The 18,421-nt window shown below is 38.5% G+C and overlaps 1 protein-coding gene across 10 annotated transcripts in view; it reads right to left on the minus strand.

The window, feature by feature from the left end:
• RNF115 (ring finger protein 115) overlaps positions 1-18,421 on the minus strand; it is a 66,339-nt gene that overhangs the window by 35,760 nt on the left and 12,158 nt on the right. For 4 of the 10 annotated variants that reach the window (XM_086392269.1, XM_086392272.1, XM_086392270.1 and 1 more), the window contains 3 exons: positions 9,175-9,233; positions 8,402-8,453; positions 5,627-5,669 (listed from right to left, as the gene is read on the minus strand). In XM_086392269.1, coding sequence (XP_086248395.1) covers positions 5,627-5,669; positions 8,402-8,453; positions 9,175-9,184 — 105 coding nt within the window. In that variant the 5' untranslated portion in view covers positions 9,185-9,233. Of the gene's footprint in view, positions 1-5,626; positions 5,670-8,401; positions 8,454-9,174; positions 9,234-14,909; positions 14,968-18,421 lie in introns of those variants that run through there. The other 6 variants (XR_015160901.1, XM_086392267.1, XM_086392268.1 and 3 more) reach the window with 3 other exon arrangements.

Here is an 18,421-nt window from a genome sequence, read left to right on the forward strand (position 1 = left end):
GTTTTTTTTGTTTGTTTTTGGCCATACCACGCAGCATGAGGTTCTTAGTTTCCCACCCAGGGATTGAACAATGCCCTCTCCAGTGGAAGATCGAGAGTCCTAACGACTGGACTGCCAGGGAATTCCCTCACTGTGGTTTTAATGGGCATTTTCCTAACTTCTCAATGGACATGAATTTGAGCAAACTCCAGGAGATAGTGGGGGACAGAGGAGCCTGGCATGCTGCAGTCCATGCAGTCACAAAGAATCAGAAACAACTAAACAACAACAACAAACAACAACTAATGATGTTGAGGTTTCTTTTGCCATCTATACACCTTCTTTGGTAAAGGAGATTGTTTAAATCTTTTGCAATTTTCTGAAAATGGGTTGTTTTCTCATTATTCCATTTTAAGAGGTCTCTACGTAGCCTGGATAACAAGTTTTCAATCAAATATAAAATTCCTAAATTTTATAAAAATACAGAGTATTCAAGTGCTATTCACAAAGAAAAAATACGATGTCCAGTACCCACTCACCCCTTAAAATGTAAACACTGTGCCATAACTTATCTCTTGAAAAGCACTTTTTCCAAACGAGTTTAAGCTTACAGGCTATAGATGTGGTCAACTGGCAGTCACTGAACAAAAAACTGGCAAGGCTGACACCAAAACTATTTTTTGTTTCATTCTTCTTCCTTCAGTTACCATTGAGTTTACATTACGTTCTTTGCTTGGCAACAGAATTACCAATTCTGTGTGAACTTAGTAGTGAATTAGAGAAACACAGTTATTCTTTGAACAACTGCTGAAGAGTTCTGGAGTTGATATTTCCAAATGGACTGGATGTGAAGTAGGCAGCACTGTGAAATGAGGTCTTTTAACTCTTTATACTAAGAAGTGAGACAGATGAAAGATTTGGTTGAATTAATTCAACCTTTACGAGCACATCCAGGGTGCAGCTGCTTAAAGAATCCAAACTCTACCCAGCATTTGAGTACAAGCCTTCTGGCTGAGACTGAGAAGAAAAGCAAACAGCTAAAAGGAAGACTTACTTGGGAAAAGAAAGTTAAAGATTTGAAATCTTTAACTTTTACTAGGTTTAATCATTTAAAATTACCATCTTTGTAAGTCAAGAACAATAGAATATCAACAATTTTATTTAGCTCAGCTTAATTTAATGTTGTTCTTGATTACTTCAGAGCCTTCTCCACAGGTCCCAGGAGCATACACAAAAAGACCATAGTTGGTACTGGAGAGAGACTTCATGAAGGTAGACATAATATTGCCCTCCCAGACTACTCATCTCCTCGCCTAAATGCCAGAGGTACTAGTCCCAGATCCTCGCTAACTACAGACTTGAATTACTAAACTCAAAGGTGAGAAGGGAAGACCCAAGAGCTTTCACGTCCACTTCTAACCTCTTTATTCATTCCTCATTACTTTTTCCTACCAGAGAAATGATGTACCTGATTGGTAGGTTGTAAAAACCTAACATCTGCTAAGTCACATTTCTCCAGTTGATGGAGTTCATGTATAAGGGCCCTGCACAAAGGCCAAAGAAGTGGTTCTGAGTATTTGTGCCTGCTCTGCTGGCTCTAATTCTCAGGAGGGACATTCTGTGCAGACTTAGGATGTCCATTTGGCCACAGATCAAATGCGGTTTTCAATTTCACTGAATAAAAATTAAATCTTTATTTCCATCTCCCTAGCATCCATGCTTTACTTCTCAACATGTTCTAGACTCTGAGATGAAGTGAAGAGGTATGATCAATGATCAACCATCATGTATAGCCAGACATGTTTTAATACAGGATAACAGTTTAATATAGAGAATTCATGAAAGAATATGAAGTGATAAAATATAACTCTTATAATTATGAAAAGATAAGAAAAAAAATTGTGCTATAATCCTAAGTAAATTTTAAAAATCAGAAATATAACATAGCATATTCTATGATTATATCTGAAAACAGTTATGAAGCATGAATGTGAGAAATGGAAAGTATGAGAAAGAAAGAAAGAAAATGAGAAAGGGAGGGAAGGAAAGGATGAAATAAAAAATAAGGTAATGATAATATGGAAGACTTTTTAAAAATCTTATTAACGTTGTTATAGTATCTTTCAGTATCTATGCCTCAGGACAAAACCTGAAAGGAAATATATAAAGAAAGGGGGCTCTTAGAATAGTGGAACTCCAGATGCATTTTAACACCTTTTTTATTGCCCAATGCAATGCTGCATATGTACCAAAACAAATTTTATTTAAATAAATATAAATCAGGCTGCTCAGAGCACCTTGCCTTCTTGAACACCTGGGAGTTCTTTTTCTAGAAAACCATCTATCTTATTTTTGCTAATATGAATCAGAAGCCATAGCCACTCTTGCACTGAAGTGATATACTCAGGAAAGCTGCGACTTTCAGATCAGATGTCTCACTGGCACCAGGTCATGGTCAGAAGCTTTCAAGTAATCAATTAAATGCTCAGATAGCAATGGGCTCAATTCCCCAGATTATCAACAGGGGCCTCAGTATAGCTATGTCCTCTCTCTCTACAATCTGTTAACAACATTTCTAAATTCACTCTCCACCAACCCTCACACATTACTCAAACATAGTTCCCATTTCACTGGCAACTCTTCTCCATCCTCATCCACTCTTCCTGTTCCCCCACCCCAGATCTCATTCAGGAAAAAAAAAATATATATATATACACACACACACACACATACACACACACATATACATATGCATGCTTGAACTAAGCCTCTTCTAATATATCTAGTGTTTTAAGAATCCAGCATTAATAAATACTAATTAAGAAAATAATCTCTTCATTGTACAAGCAACTCTGAAGAAAAATAGAGCAAAACTGAGCATAAGCATTTGCTGGAATTATCAACTGAAATATAGAAAAGAAAAACAACTCTTGTTTCCAAACATAATTTTCTTTCCAGGCTTCTCCTCTAGGGATATGGGTATAATTATGAACTTAAAGCCTAAGAACGCTGTCTAGAGGAAAAGTGTTTGTGTTTTCTCATCTCTTTGTTTATCTAAATTCCACCTACCTTTTGAGGCTCTAGTACTCGAAGCCTTGTTTTACCTTCTCCATGAAGTATTATTAACAGCTAAAATTTATTAAGCACTCACTATACGGCAGGCACACTGGCCCACACACCTGGCATGTATCAACTCAATCCTCACAACAACCCGGAGGTAGGTATTATTATTTTCCCCAATTTACAAAGGAGGAAACAGAGGCACTGAAAAATTCTAAGTAATTTTGCCCAGGTTACACAGTCAGTAAGCAGTAGACCCAGGATTTAAACTCAGGCAATCTGGATCTGGGCATATCACTATGTCATTTGACTTCTTTTCCTAAACATCTTAGTCTTTTCAAAGACAGCAGCACACCTAATCTGTCCTTTCTACTGTCTGTCACATACACCCCACAGTAAGTTTATTATACCCTCTGTACATTCTTTCTTGTATCCATACTTGTTTCATATGTTTGCACTTGCTCCCCAACTAAATTATAAGTTCCTTGCACTCAAGGCAACTGTAACATTTGTTTCTTGCCCTAACTTCTAGCAGAGTGCTGGAAGTGCACTCAATATATACTTCTTAGCTGATTTTTTTAATCCTTGACAACTTATACAATATTAAAAGACAGGTTTTTTTCTATACAAGTGCAAAATATTTTAAAAGGAGAAAACTGAAATATTCCCTTTGATGACAAGGGAAAACTGGGTGTAATCATGCCCTCGCTACAAATCCTGAAGAACATGATGTCACAGGCTATAACTAGGCAAAATTACTTCAACACCTGAAGGATAACTCATGCAGTGTCAGATTTAGCATTACTAAAGTTGGGAAACTGACTAAATATATATATTTATTTTTCTTCTGAATGCATCTTCTCCTAGTGAGTCATAACTATAAAACTTGTATTTCCATCTCCTAAAAGAGAACACTTAAGGAAAATCAGATGAAGTTTTTCCTCTGCATATGTATAACCAGTAAGTGACAATCTGTGTTATCGGGAATAGCACACACAAGGAAAAAAAAAATACTAAAACTGGAAAGGCTTTCATGCCTGGTGAGCAGAATCAATTTTAAGTAATGTTTTTTCATCCATCAAAACAAGAAAATGGGAGTTTAAAGACATAATCTATCTTGAATCACACTAACCAACCCACATACCAAGTCAGTTCAGAGTTAAGTAAAAAGCTTAATACCGGATATTGGGAAGTACCACAGACCATAAGTAAAAGAAAATACCCTTACTAAAACAGGATTGTTACCCAAACATTAAGTTTCTTGACTATATATCTAATAACACAAAAAATCTGGGGAGCTGAGAATTCCCTGGTGGCCCAGTGGTTAGGACTTGGTGCTTTCACTACTGGGGCCTGGGTTCAATCCCTGGTTTGTTTGAACAAACCTAGTTTGTTCCTTAGTTCCTTGTAGGAACTAAGATCCTACAAGCTGCACGGTGTAGCAAAAAAAAAAAAAAAAAGTCTGGGAGCTGCAAGTCTTAAAATAATTTTCAGAGGATAAAGGAGAGAAGCTTAGGGTTTTATGGGCTTCTTACTGAATACCAGTTTTCAGACACACCTGCAAATACAGTTTTACTTTATACACAAATAAATACTAAGAAGTTTTGCTTGTTCTCAAAACTTGAACTATTTCCAAAAAAGGTTAATGTGATTCTGAAATCAAAGAAATTCCGATTATGGGATTTAATTTTTTTTTTCTTTTAGCATCTGTTAGCTTTCTAGAGCTAACCAAACTATATGGCAGTAGGAGCAAAAGCAAACCAGTGTTTTCTGTAGGCAGAGGGGTCTACCCTTGTGAGATATAGTCTCTTAATGCTTATAAACAAAAAGTACTTAGTGTTACTTAAAACTGTACACCTTAGGGCTCCCCTGGTGGCTCCAGGGTAAGGAATCCACCCGCCAATGCAGGAGAAATGGGTTCGCTCACTGATTCAGAAAGATCCCACATGTCACATGGCAACTAAGCTTGTGCACCACAACTACTGAGCCTATGCTCTAGAGCCCGAGAGCCACATCTACTGAGTCCACCTGTCACAACTACTGAAGCCCACATGCCCCAGAGTTTGTGCTTTGCGGTAAGAGAACCCACATTATATAAAGAACTGGAAATTAACTATAGGTCCTATTGTGAGACCTGGAAGGCAAGTAAATATCTTATCCTTAATCTGGCACCCAAATTCCAAAACATATACCAAATTACCATATTCATTAAAGGTAATCTCTAGAAACCAGTTCCTCTGTGTAAAACTGTAGACTGTGCCTCAATGTGACTTCAGTTATAACTCATCCCCTGCTCTTTACTTGACTGTCACACCACTGAGAGTCTGCACACAGTTATTAAAAAAAAAACACAAGCTTTACATTCTCACACTATATACACAATATAGAAGCAGAAAATAACTGATAATACCTCCTAATCAAAGGTTTACTAAAAATAACATGCCAAAGCCCCAACTACTGAACACAAATCCTTCTAAGACTACTCTTGCCTACATTTCCCTTAAACATTCTGAGGTTTTGTTGCACTGTCACCGTTGTAGCACGAGGCCACTACCTAAAGAATCCACAGAGCCAAAGGAACACTTACCTCGGAAAACTGTGTTGATGTGCTGCTGCCACCACCTAAAAAACTGAAGAGAAAAAGCAATGAGAAGTGATTCTATTTTCTATTCCCAGGAGTAAGCTTCCCTCCCAGAACCTAAATATAGAATGGTACAGTGAGAACAAATCCCAATAAGGAAAAATAACTCATTCCAATGTGACACCTACAAAGGAAATTATGAAGAACTTGCATGTGGATTAATCTATGAAAAATACTATAACAAACTACAAAATCAAGGATAAACCAAGTGAAGAAAATTAGAGACAGGGGCCATCACAGGGAAGGAAGAAGGACCCACAGCCAGCAATGCAACTCAAATCTGAGTAAAGGAAGAAAAATATTTATTCTCAGAAGCTAAAAAATAAAACTAGATTCTCCAAATAATATTTCACTAAAAAAACCACTAACCATCAGATGAACACACAACATTTGAAACTACTAGAAATGATTAAAAATTAGTAATGCAAGGGGTCTGGTACAATATTTAGCATCTTATAAAAGGGCTCAATACATATTTTTTCTTCTGATGGTGATTATCTTACCCACCCCTCAGAGTCATCCTCCATTAAGACTTTACTAAACTCACCAAACAAGACTCTTCCACAGCCCTCTGCACTCTTGACTTTGATTCTAAATTTGACCTTGTATTATACATATCTAGAACTTGTTTCATCCATTTCTACTTCTCACCCTTCTTTCAGAAACATAAAGTTCAGACAGTAAAGACTGTATTTTATTAATACCACAAATACATGTATTTATTATGTATCAGCCATTATACAGAGCACTCAGCACTTATGATAACACTGCTTTATTATATCCTGCATTGAAAACTCAAAAGTAAACGTTACTGAATTAATATTGCATGTGTAAACTAACTCCCAAAGACCAGGAAAAAATATTAGATCCCACTGTCCCCATGAAATTTGCAAAGACAGAAAACTGGCTAAAACACTTTGAAAGAAGGGGGATGGAAAGAATCACAAGAATTGTTGGATATCACTTTTACTTCAAGACACATACAAGGGCACAAAAGTACACACATTAGCACACCCGCATGCACACACTCACGCCAATGATATAAAGTACACAAATTACTAGGGCAGCTTTCATTTTCAGAATTACAGTAGTAATCCAGGCACTGCACTCAGCTCATTGAGAAAACACACACACCCTGGTTAGTCTGGAACCAAAAGTGAAAAAACGAAAGCTAATGCCATTCTCTGTCTATGGCAGCCTTATTCTCTGATTAGAAACCATTTGACAACTGTTATTTGTTTCAGAAGTTAAAATGTCTTTTGTAAAAAAACACTTCCTCTGTAGAACAAGCCCCAAATTACCAGTACCTCTATGCTAGATAAATAATTAAATTACCACTGTGTATCTATCTTATTGCTCAAGCCTAGAAAGGCTTCCAGGGCTCTTACTGCCTTTACCATATATTGATAGCTTCAAGGATTCAGGTATCTTTGGTAATTAAAGTTATCAACTCTTTCTTTTAGGGTTCTTCTATCCCTGCAACTCCCCCAGCCTTCCCTTTCCTTAAAATTCCTTTGTATATTAAGAATGACAGAGCTGGGGTTCCTTGGTGGCTCAGTGGTGAAGAATCCACCTGCCAATGCAGGACACATGGGTTCAATCCCCGATCCAGGAAGATCCCACATGCAGCATGGCAACCAAGTCTGTACACCACAACCCTTGAGCCCGTGCTGTAGAGCCTGGGAGCTGCAACTACTGAGCCCCACTGTAGAGCCCACGTGCCACAACTATTGAAGCCCACTGGCCATAGAGCCCTTGGCCCACAACAAGAGAAGCCACCACAATGAGAAGCCTGAGCGCCACAACTAGAGTAGCCCCTGCTCGCAGCACCTAGTAAGAAGCCCATGCACAGCAACAAAGGCCCAGCACAGCCACAAATAAACAAACAAATAAATAATTTTTAAAAAAGAATGACAGGGCTAATCACAGAGAAGGGACAGTAAAAACAATTACATTTTTCTGAGAAATGTTACAAAGCTTAAGTAAATTTACAAGATGTTCCTCCAGATGAATGTCTAACAGCAAATGGAACCCATTATCCAATGTTCACATAAGGACTTGCTCTCATTAATTTTTACCATCCACTACATAACACTGTAATTGCTAAGTATTCAAATCAGCAAATGTTCATAAACTTTATAGAAGGGAATAAATACCCTGCTACCTCTAAGACACTGATTCTAAGCAGATTTCTTCAACTATTTAAAACACTGATCTTTCAAAAGACATCACCTTTGTATTTGAATATCTGCTACCAATAGCACCTGTACAAGACAATCTTTGACTCACAAAAGCACAAATAAAAGATTAAGTCAAGTGAGAGCAGGATCCATAGAATTCAGTTTCCTTCTAGAAAAGATTCATCTTGTAGAAACCAGGATTAGTATTCAAAACCTTTGAAAAAAACGCTCCCCCAAAACACAACATGCTCTATAACACATGCAGAGCATACCCTGCTTGAAACAAGTATATGATGCAATTATAACAGCACAAATAAAAAGCTATCCCAAGTTAGCATGCCATCCACACAAAATCGCTAATTTTGCCTTCATGCTAATCTTATAGATTGAGCTGGTATTGTGTTATTTAAAACCAAGATTATTACATCAAGTGTTTGTAGCAAACTAGATCTTCATGCCATATGTTGCCCCAGAAGCTTCAGGTCAGATTATACATATAATAATCACTGATCGTTAATAAAGTTAAACTGATTGTACATACTGTAAAATGTGTAGTTTTTCCTGGTTGTGGAAGGGAACTTCAACTTTATATTCTGCCAACAGCAACAGTAAAGGAATTATTTACTGTCATTAAAACCCCCAAAGTCATTCCAATATTAAAAGAAGCCCTCCTATCAACACTATTCTACTTTTTATTATACTTTCATAGTTTTACTCATATTAACCAAGAAGGAATATGTAACACTGTCACTTTCAGAAATAACTTTCCCCTTTTATAGGTTGTATACCATCAGTAAGAGCAACAAGAGCCAATTTCAAGCATGCAAGATGGTATGTTTGACCACAATAATCCTAATAAGCACAAGGGGCCCAAGGCTTCCTCAAGAATAACAACTCAGTTTCCCTGGCTAGAACAGCCTGTTTATCTTACTAGGCAATCTTTGTCAGAAGTTGCTCCCCAGCCCACCAAAGGGGTATAAGAGCAATCTACTTTCAGGCAAGAGTAGTCACTAAAAACCAACCAATAATCCAAGAGAAACCCTAAAGTCTCAGAAAATATACGAAAACTCACCAAATTTACTCTGATAGGGATACAGAGGTTTCCCAGGAACGCCACAGTAGATCTCAAGACACCTACTATCACAACATTTTCCCAATTTCCCCATTTTTCTTCCCCTTTGCTCTGCTACTTTTCTTCTCTCTCAGCAGAGAGTGTAAGTTATAAAACAAATTTCTTTCTATTCATTCAGTTGATGTTAAAAAACATAATTTTGATAAGAGAATGCCTGATTTATTCATGGGCTTGTACTATACCTGGAATCATCTGTCACTTCTTCAATAAAACCTGATTCACATCTGGGACAAATATATTCCTATAAAAGAAAGGAAGACATAAATGAGAGTTTTTCACCAGAAAGCTAAGTATATAGTTACAGAACAATATGCAGTACACAAGCTGATGTTGTGAAATGTTGTTTGTACTTGCTGACTCTCAGGATAATTTTTTCTGTTATACTCCGGCAAGTAATGAATTCCATGTGATAATTATAGAATGGCTTCATAAGTGATTCCCACTGAAAGCTAAAAGGAAGAATGTCAAAGTTTGTTTTTTTAACTTGAACTTTTTTTTTAACTGTAATGAGTTCATTATCTAATTCTTTCTTCAAATCTAGTGAAAATGCTCCAAGAAATGTATCAGAGCAGTAAAAGTTTGTAATACTCAATGGGTATAGAAATTGCTGTTTTTTTCCTGCTATGCTATTTTTTTCCTTTATCTACTCCTTGCCTTTTTGCCCCACTATCATAACCCAAGCTAGCACTGGCCCTAAACAATGCAGGAGACACAAACTGAATCACAGAATAAACTGATTGATTTAATCACAGAATAAATCAATTCCAGACTAGAAATTTACAGTGAAGTTTTACAATACTTCTAACCTATTTTTTGATTATCAATGGTTCCAAATAAAATTTAAATATTCTCAGGTATTCTATAGACATGTTAATTCAAATAACCAGAATAATTCCATTAGATCAGTTTCTATTTCCTTCACTACCAGGAATATTTCTTTTAATTAAATATCAAGCTTTTGGGCCAATTATCTGTGTCTAGAACTTCTGGGTTACCTTGATGGATTTCTCCACTCCAGGGCTCTAATTGGATGGCTCAGACGGTAAAGAATCTGCCTGCAATGAGGGAGACCGGGGTTTGATCCCTGGGTCAGGAAGATCCCCTGGAGAAGGGAATGGCTACTCACTCCAGAATTCTTATCTGGAGAATCCCATGCACAGAGGAGCCTGGAGGGCTACAGTCCATGGGGTCACAGAGAGTTGGACGTGACTGAACAACATTGGGGCTGATAAGAAAGAATATACTTCAGAGGTTGCTTTACCACAATTTTAAAAAGTATATTTTAACTATTAATACCTATTAAAATAGATCTGGGAAAGACATCTTCAACTATTTTCTTGCTCGCTATATTTTCTAAATCCCAAAGTTTGTCTTATAAGAAGGAAATGTAAGCTGTATTTGCCTACTCAAAGACAGTCAGAAATGTAACTCAAACATTCAAATGCTTTCTTAAAAGAGGCGTAAAGAAAAAAACCAATCCCTTCTGTCAAGAAGACTAGTTTGGTGAGCAGTCAATGCAAGAAAAACATTTAAATTTAATAAAACAATTGCCTCAAGCAATGCACACTGGGAATATAAACAAATACCAAAGTTCTCCTGAGGGAATCAAGGGAAGCTTTACCTGAAACAGAGACTTAAAATATTAGTCTATCTGCTCAATAAAAATGGAAATTATGAGTTAAAAATTGTAACAATAGAATACAGCATGCATGGTGGTTGGAGGGGAATGGTATGATGAATGTGAATAGGCAGGCTGAAACCAGACTACGGAAAACTTCAGATTACCATGAAATTTATCCTGTAGAGCAGAGACTCTCAACCTTTTTTCTTCTCTACACACATGAAAGATGAGAAACACTAATAATGGGCATACTGTGAATTACTCCAGGCAGGAAACAATCTGGAGAACATATAAATTCTGAGCCCCTCCCTCTGCTCCTCATCCCCTATCCTCCCAGGGGAGGATAACTATATTCCTTTGTAGTAGCAGAACTATATTCCTTCTCTCCCACAAAGAAAGTTATCTGAAAGCAAGTGAGATGGCCTTTAGAAAACCTTAAATCTATTTTAATGTTTAAATTTAAAAAGAAAAAAATCAATTAAAAAATGTTGTAATTTGTGATTTGCATCCCAGTGTCAGGCCCTCCTCTTTCTTCTCTCTTCCTCTCTCATTCATTCCCATTGCTTCACATGAAAACTAAAAAAATAAAAATAAATAAATATCCTCTAGGTGGAACAAATCCCAAATGTGTTATCTCTAACCCAGGTCACTCTTCTGGACTCCAGATTCATTTATCTTCAAATGTCTTCTCTGTCATGCTCTTTCTCTCTTACACACACACACTTATCAAGAGGTGGCATATCAAATTTGTTCATACTGGAAAACTCGGGAGTCACTCCTGACTCCTCCGTCTCTGTCATCTTCCACATCGAACCATCAAATCCCGGTACTTCTACTGCGAACACATTTCTCAAATCTACTCCTTGCCTTTTTGCCACACTATCATAACCCAAGCCAGCACTGGCTCTAAACAATGAATAAGTTCCCTCTTAAGTGCTGTCCTGCTTCTCTTCCAGCCTCTTCCCATCTGTTCTGCATGATAAAGTCAGAATTATCTTTCTAAAACATAAAACAGACCATATCATCCCATCTTAAAACCTTTCAACTATTTCCAGAAACACTCAGAATAAAATCAAACTCTTAAAAATGACTTGCAAGGCCTTGATTCAGCTGGTCCCTGTTTAACTTGCCAACCTCATTTCAGGCTACCTGCCTCAGTGAATTCCAGTCACAAAAACCTTTCAATTATTCTAACTCATCAAGCTGATCCCTGCCTCAAGCTTTTACACATTCTGCTCCTACAACTGAAAATACTATTCCCCTAACTCTTTGCATGGCAAGGGACTTCCAGTCTTTTAGGTCTCCATTTTGAGGTCACGTTGGAAAGCCCCTCTTTCACCATTCAGTCTAAAGTGCTTTCCTCCTCTTTTTAAAAAGAATTTATTTATTTTTGGTTGCATTGAGTCTTCATTGCTGTGTGTGAGCTTTCTCTAGTTGCAGCAAGCAGGGGCTACTCATCGTGGCAGTGCATGGGCTTCCCATCGCAGTGGCTTCTCTTGTTGCGGAGCACAGGCTCTAGGCACACAGGCTTCAGTAGTTGTGGTGCAGGAGGCTTAGCTACTCTGTAGCATGCGGAATTCTCCTGGACCAGGGATTGAACCTGTGTCCCCTGCATTGGCAGGCAGATTCCTTTCCACTTGTTTAACACCAGGGAAGTCCCCTCCTCTTCTTATTTTCTCCTTATGGCTCCTAATTCATTCCTTTATAGCACTTATCACAGTTTGTAATTATATATTTGTTTAATGCTTTCTTAATGTCTGTAACCATTCAGAAAGCTTTAAGTTTCATAAAGGCAGGGTTCAGATCAATTTTGTTTACCATTATATCCCTAAGACAGTCAGGTATTCAATAAACATTTACTGAATAAACAAACATGAAATTACTTGCCACACACCTCACAACTAGGAGTCAAAGTACCAGAATCTAATACAATCAGAGAATGGTTAGAGTGGAAGTAAACAACTAAAAGAGCTGGAAGTTTAAGAAGTTGGGGCCTGCTCATGGGATAGTGAAGCCTAAGATTTCAAAAGAAGCAATGTTCTGGATGATCACAAAGTGTAAGATGCAGCTATGGGAGTAGATGGTGTAATAATTATACAATTATTATTGTATGCTAAAGCTGAAACTCCAGTACTTTGGCCACCTCATGCGAAGACTCTGATGCTGGGAGAGATTGGGGGCAGGAGGAGAAGGGGACAACAGAGGATGAGATGGCTGGATGGCATCACCGACTCAATGGACGTGAGTTTGAGTGAACTCCGGGAGTTGGTGATGGACAGGGAGGCCTGGCGTGCTGCAGTTCATGGGGTCGCAAAGAGTCGGACACGACTGAGCGACTGAACTGAATCACATTTATTTCATAATCAACATTAAGCATATATAGAAATATTATACATGTATTTTTAAAATTTTTAATTGGAGGATAACTGCTTTACAATATTGTGTTGGTTTCTACCATACAACAACATGAACCAGCCATAGGTACACATATGCCCCCTTCCTCTTAAATCTCCCTCCCACCTCCTACCCATCCCACCCCCCTAGGTTGTGTCACGGAGCACCTGACTTGAGCTCGGTGCATCATACAACAAATTTTCACTATCTAGTTTACATATGGTAAGTTATGTTTCCGCGCTACACTCTCGATGGGCCCCAGCCACTTCTTTCCTCACTTTGTCCACAAGTCTGTTCTTTATGTCTGCGTCTCCACTGCTGCCCTGCAAATAGGCTCCTAGATTCCATATATATGTGTTAATACATGATATTTGTTTTTCTCTTTCTGACTTACTTTACTCTGTATAACAGGCTCTAGGTTCATCCACCTCATTAGGACTGAATGTAGTCTTTTTTATGGCTGAGTAATATTCTATTGTATGTATGTACCACAACTTTTTTATTAACTCATCTGTCGATGGACCTCTACGTTGCTTTCATGTCCCAGCTGTTGTAAATAGTGCTGCAATGAAAGCTGGGGTACATGTGGCTCTTTCAATTATGGTTTTCTCAGGGTATATGCCCAATGGTGGGATTGTTGCATCATATGGCAATTCTATTCCTAGTTTTTTAAGCAGTATCCATAATGTTCTCCATAGTGACAGTATCAATTTACATTCCCACCATGGAGTAAGTAAGGTCTTTAAAGGGTCATCTACACTGATCCTGAACTTTCAATGATGTTTAGAACTATGATAAAAAGAAAATAATTTCAGAAGGTAGATATCATAATTGGGAAGACAGAAGTGAGACTTGAAGCAAGAATCACAGTGATTTAGAGTAGAGAAATGTACAAGTTCTCGCTTCATGATCCCAGTTCTAAGAACCAGATCACTGAATCTGGAGAGCCCTGTGACTTCTTTACCTATAGAATACTGAGCTAATTCCAGACAATGTTCTTAACTGCCTAACAGTTTCTGCTTTCTGAGTCTTAAAGCCCTGAGCAGTCACACAAGTCTGGGCTACTCTGTTGGACAGCAAGCAAAGAGGAACTAAAGAACCTCTTGATGAGGGTGAAAGAAGAGAGTGAAAAGCCTGGCTTAAAACTCAACATTCAAAAAAAGATCATCATGACATCTAGTCCCATCACTTCATGGCAAACAGAAGAGGAAAAAGTGGAAACAGTGACAGATATTACTTTCTTGAGCTCCAAAATCACTGCTCCAAAATCACTCCAATCAATGACTGCAGCCAAGAAATTAAAAGATACCAGCTCCTTGGAAGAAAAGCTATGACAAACCTAGACAGCATATTAAAAAGCAGAGACAGTAACTTTGCCGAAACCATAGTCAAAGCTATGGTTTTTTCAGTAATCATATAAGGATATAAGAGCTGGACCATAAAGTTGAGTGCCAAAGAATTGATGCTTTTGAATTACGGTCCTGGAGAAGACTCTTGAGAGTCCCTTGGACAGCAAGGAGATCAAACCGGTCAATCCTAATGGAAATCAACCCTGAATATTCATTGCAAGGACTGATGCTGAAGCTCCAATTGCTTTGGCCACCTGAAGCAAAGAGTCGACTCACTGGAAAAGCCCCTGATGCGGAGAAAGACTGAGAGCAGGAGGAGAAGAGGGCAACAGAAGATGAGATGGTTGGATGGCATCATCAACTCAACAGACATGAGTTTAGCAAACTCCGAGAGATAGTGAACGACAGGGAAGCCCGACATGCTGCAGTCAGTGGGGTCACAAAGAGTCAGACATGACTTAGCAATTAAACAACAACTCTGCTGGACAGAGAAGTCACACAGATGAGCATTGAGACATCAGAGAAGGACTGGACTGTAAGAGAGAAAAACTACCTTGGAGGTCCATCCCAGTAGGGCCTTCAGACGGCTCGGCTCCCTCCAGTTTTGTGGACTACAAACAGATGAAAGATCTCAAGTGAGAACTGGCCAGCTGAACTCTATAAATCCATAGGAACATGAAAGATAATACTGTTTCAAGTCACTAAAGTTTGGGGTGACTTTTTAGGCAGTAACAGAAAACCAGCATATTGACCAAGGGATGAAGAGTTTTGAATCCTGGTCTTTTTTGAATTCAAAACCCCATATTCTTTTCATTATACCTCACTGACTGACAATAATTACTCTTTTAAAGAAAGGAATAGGAACTATAATTTGCTGATGATTGAATGGAAAAGTTTACGTCAAGGCCAAATGAGGACTTGGGAGATTCAGCAACCTTCCAGACCCCTCCTTCCCTTAACAGGAGAGCATTACCCTGATGAACATACAATCCAGGGTCTGAAACCTTCTATCTTACAAGATCAGAAATTTAATCTAGCACACAGAGAAGACCTGTCTCTTAAGAGGAAGATTCACATAAAACCAAATTCAGAGGCCATGTATATAAAAACGAGAATGTCAATTTAATTTCAATGAAAAGAGTTACAGAGTGGCTCATTTACTTTTACTATTCAGCACAGTCTTCCTCAATAAATAATTCTACCTGAATAGAGGAAAGACACATGAGTAGAGGAATCACAGAACTGAATTCTAAACTCAAATCTCTATTAGTTGTATTATTATAAAGGTTACACTGTTTGCAAATTACCTAATTCAATGACTGCCACATTAGACATATAATATAGCTATTGTAGCTATTCCATATTATAATCACCTGCGTCATCAGGCTAAGATACCCTAATATATCCATTTCCACTATCAGCATAAACCAGATTCTCAAAATCAATGATCTGTGTTTCTTCTCCCTCTGGGCAGGAAGAAAACAGCATATGTTCGCCTCTGACTCTTTTTTCTATTCTTTCACAGCTGATCTACAATTTCCACACCTTTTTCTAACAGATACATTCTTTCTCCTGTTAGAATATAATACAATTACTTGGCTGTATTTTCTTACTTACAATCACAATTTAGTCCTGCCCTACACTGAGATTACAACCAGACTAGATTTTAAGTATTTATCTCTTGGGTCATTTCTAAAGATGGCTAACTTGGCATTTTAATTTTTCCTAATTTTTTTTCAGAGGTAACGTTAAGTTCACTCTGGGGGAACATCCATGAATTAAGGAGAATTTGTAAGAAGATCAAACAAGAACCAAACATAGTCTCTGACTCTACACTCCTCCCACACCCAAGCCTTGGTCTTAGTATATCATCCTGATATATCCAGATTACAGAGTTTTAAATTTTAAGCATAATAGGTTTCAGAGGGGAGGGCAAAAGCAAGGATAAAAGTGAATTAAAGGCTCACTATAGGTCTGGCACTATGCATGTCTTCAAACTAAACTGCTTTCCTGCAGGGTCTGAACATTTACTATATGCAACTCCAATGAAGACACTCAGTAGCAGGTACACTTGAATGAACTACTTTGGATGATCCACTGCCTGTTTCATCTAAAAATATCCAAAAGGAGAAGTATTTTTCACCATTAACACTCTGAATCAGGGACAACTCCTTAAGTGCAGCTTAGCCCTGATGTTTACTCACTGAGAAGAATAGTCCTAGCAGACACAAAGCACTCAGAATGTAAGTGAAAAAACTTTTGGGCTTTTTCTTTTTGTGTGTGTGGTTTTTAGGGGGAACGGATGGTTTTAATGCATTATTTTATTTTCCTTATATTTCATAGGCTAACATCACAAAATATGAGGTCTTGGTAAAACAATAACCTACAAGCCAAGACTCATATTAAATCCCATACTGTGAAATTTATATACCCTTTAACTTTATATAAATTTATATCCAATGTTTATTCATAATATAAAATATAATATAAAAACTTACTATTTATTTTCTACTTCTACACTTTGTTTTTCTATGTGTTCACATAGAAAATTCTTTTTTAGCTAAAAGAAAAGCCTAATTTCCATGTCATTTGACAGAATCCAAATCTAAGATCACAATATTAAGTCAGTCATGTTCTATTGTTCATATTCTCTGCTGCTGCTGCTGCTAAGTAGCTTCAGTCGTGTCTGACTCTGTGTAACCCATAGACAGCAGCCCACCAGGCTCCCCGGTCCCTGGGATTCTCCAGGCAAGAACACTGGTGTGGGTTGCTATTTCCTTCTCCATGCATGAAAGTGAAAAGTGAAGGTGAAGTCGCTCAGTCATATCCAACTCTTCGCAACCACATGGACTGCAGCCTACCAGGTTCCTCCGTCCATGGCATTTTCCAGGCAAGAGTACTGGAGTGGGGTGCCATCACCTTCTCCGTCATATTTTCTAGAGTATCACAAGGCAAATTATTCAGAAAATCCTAATTAGAAGGATTAGGAACACAAACTGTTTGAAACACACCACAGTTTCTGCCTAGGCTAGAACCCACCACACCATGAATTTCATGTCAACTTACATCTCTAACATCAACCACACTGCTTTTCTCATAGAGAAAGTGAAAGTCACTCAGTCATGTCTGACTCTGTGACCCCATGTACTATATATAGTCCGTGGAATTCTTCAGGCCAGAATACTGGAGTCGATAGCCATTCCCTTCTACAGAGGATCTTCCCAACCCAGGGATCAAACCCAGGTCTCCCGCATTGCAGGCACATTCTTTACCATCTGAGCCACCAGGAAAGCCCAAGAATACTGGAGTGGATAGCCTCTCCCTTCTCCAGCGGATCTTCCCAACCCAGGAATGAAAATGGGGTCTCCTGAACAGCAGGCGGATTCTTTACCAGCTGAACTACCAGGGAAGCCCTTAAGTTTTCTATAATCTCCTATAATTATTCTTTTACAATCCAGGTTACACTTTCTGCCGTTTGAAAGCATCAGTTCAGTTCAGTCGTTCAGTGGTGTCCGACTCTTTGCGACCCCATGAATCGCGGCACGCCAGGCCTCCCTGTCCATCACCAACTCCCGGAGTTCACTCTAACTCACGTCCATCGAGTTGGTGATGCCATCCAGCCATCTCATCCTCTGTCGTCCCCTTCTCCTCCTGCCCCCAATCCCTCTCAGCATCAGGGTCTTCCAATGAGTCAACTCTTCACATTAAGTGGCCAAAGTGTTGGAGTTTCAGCTTCAGCATCAGTCCTTCCAAAGAACACCCAGGACTGATCTTCTTTAGGATGGACTTGGTTGGATCTCCTTGCAGTCCAAGGGACTCTCAAGAGTCTTCTCCAACATCACAGTTCAAAAGCATCAATTCTTCAGTGCTCAGCTTTCTTCACAGTCCAACTCTCACATCCATACATGACTGCTGGAAAAACCATAGCTTTGACGAGACAGACCTTTGTTGGCAAAGTAATGTCTCTGCTTTTTAATATGCTGTCTAGGTTGGTCATAGCTTTTCTTCCAAGGAGCAAGTGTCTTTTAATTTCATGGCTGCAATCACCATCTGCAGTGATTTCGG

This window comes from Bos grunniens, chromosome 3 (genome assembly GCF_055505025.1).
Source record: "Bos grunniens cultivar Pamir isolate PY7600 chromosome 3, Bosgru_T2T1.0, whole genome shotgun sequence".
Classification (NCBI taxonomy): domain Eukaryota; kingdom Metazoa; phylum Chordata; class Mammalia; order Artiodactyla; family Bovidae; genus Bos; species Bos grunniens.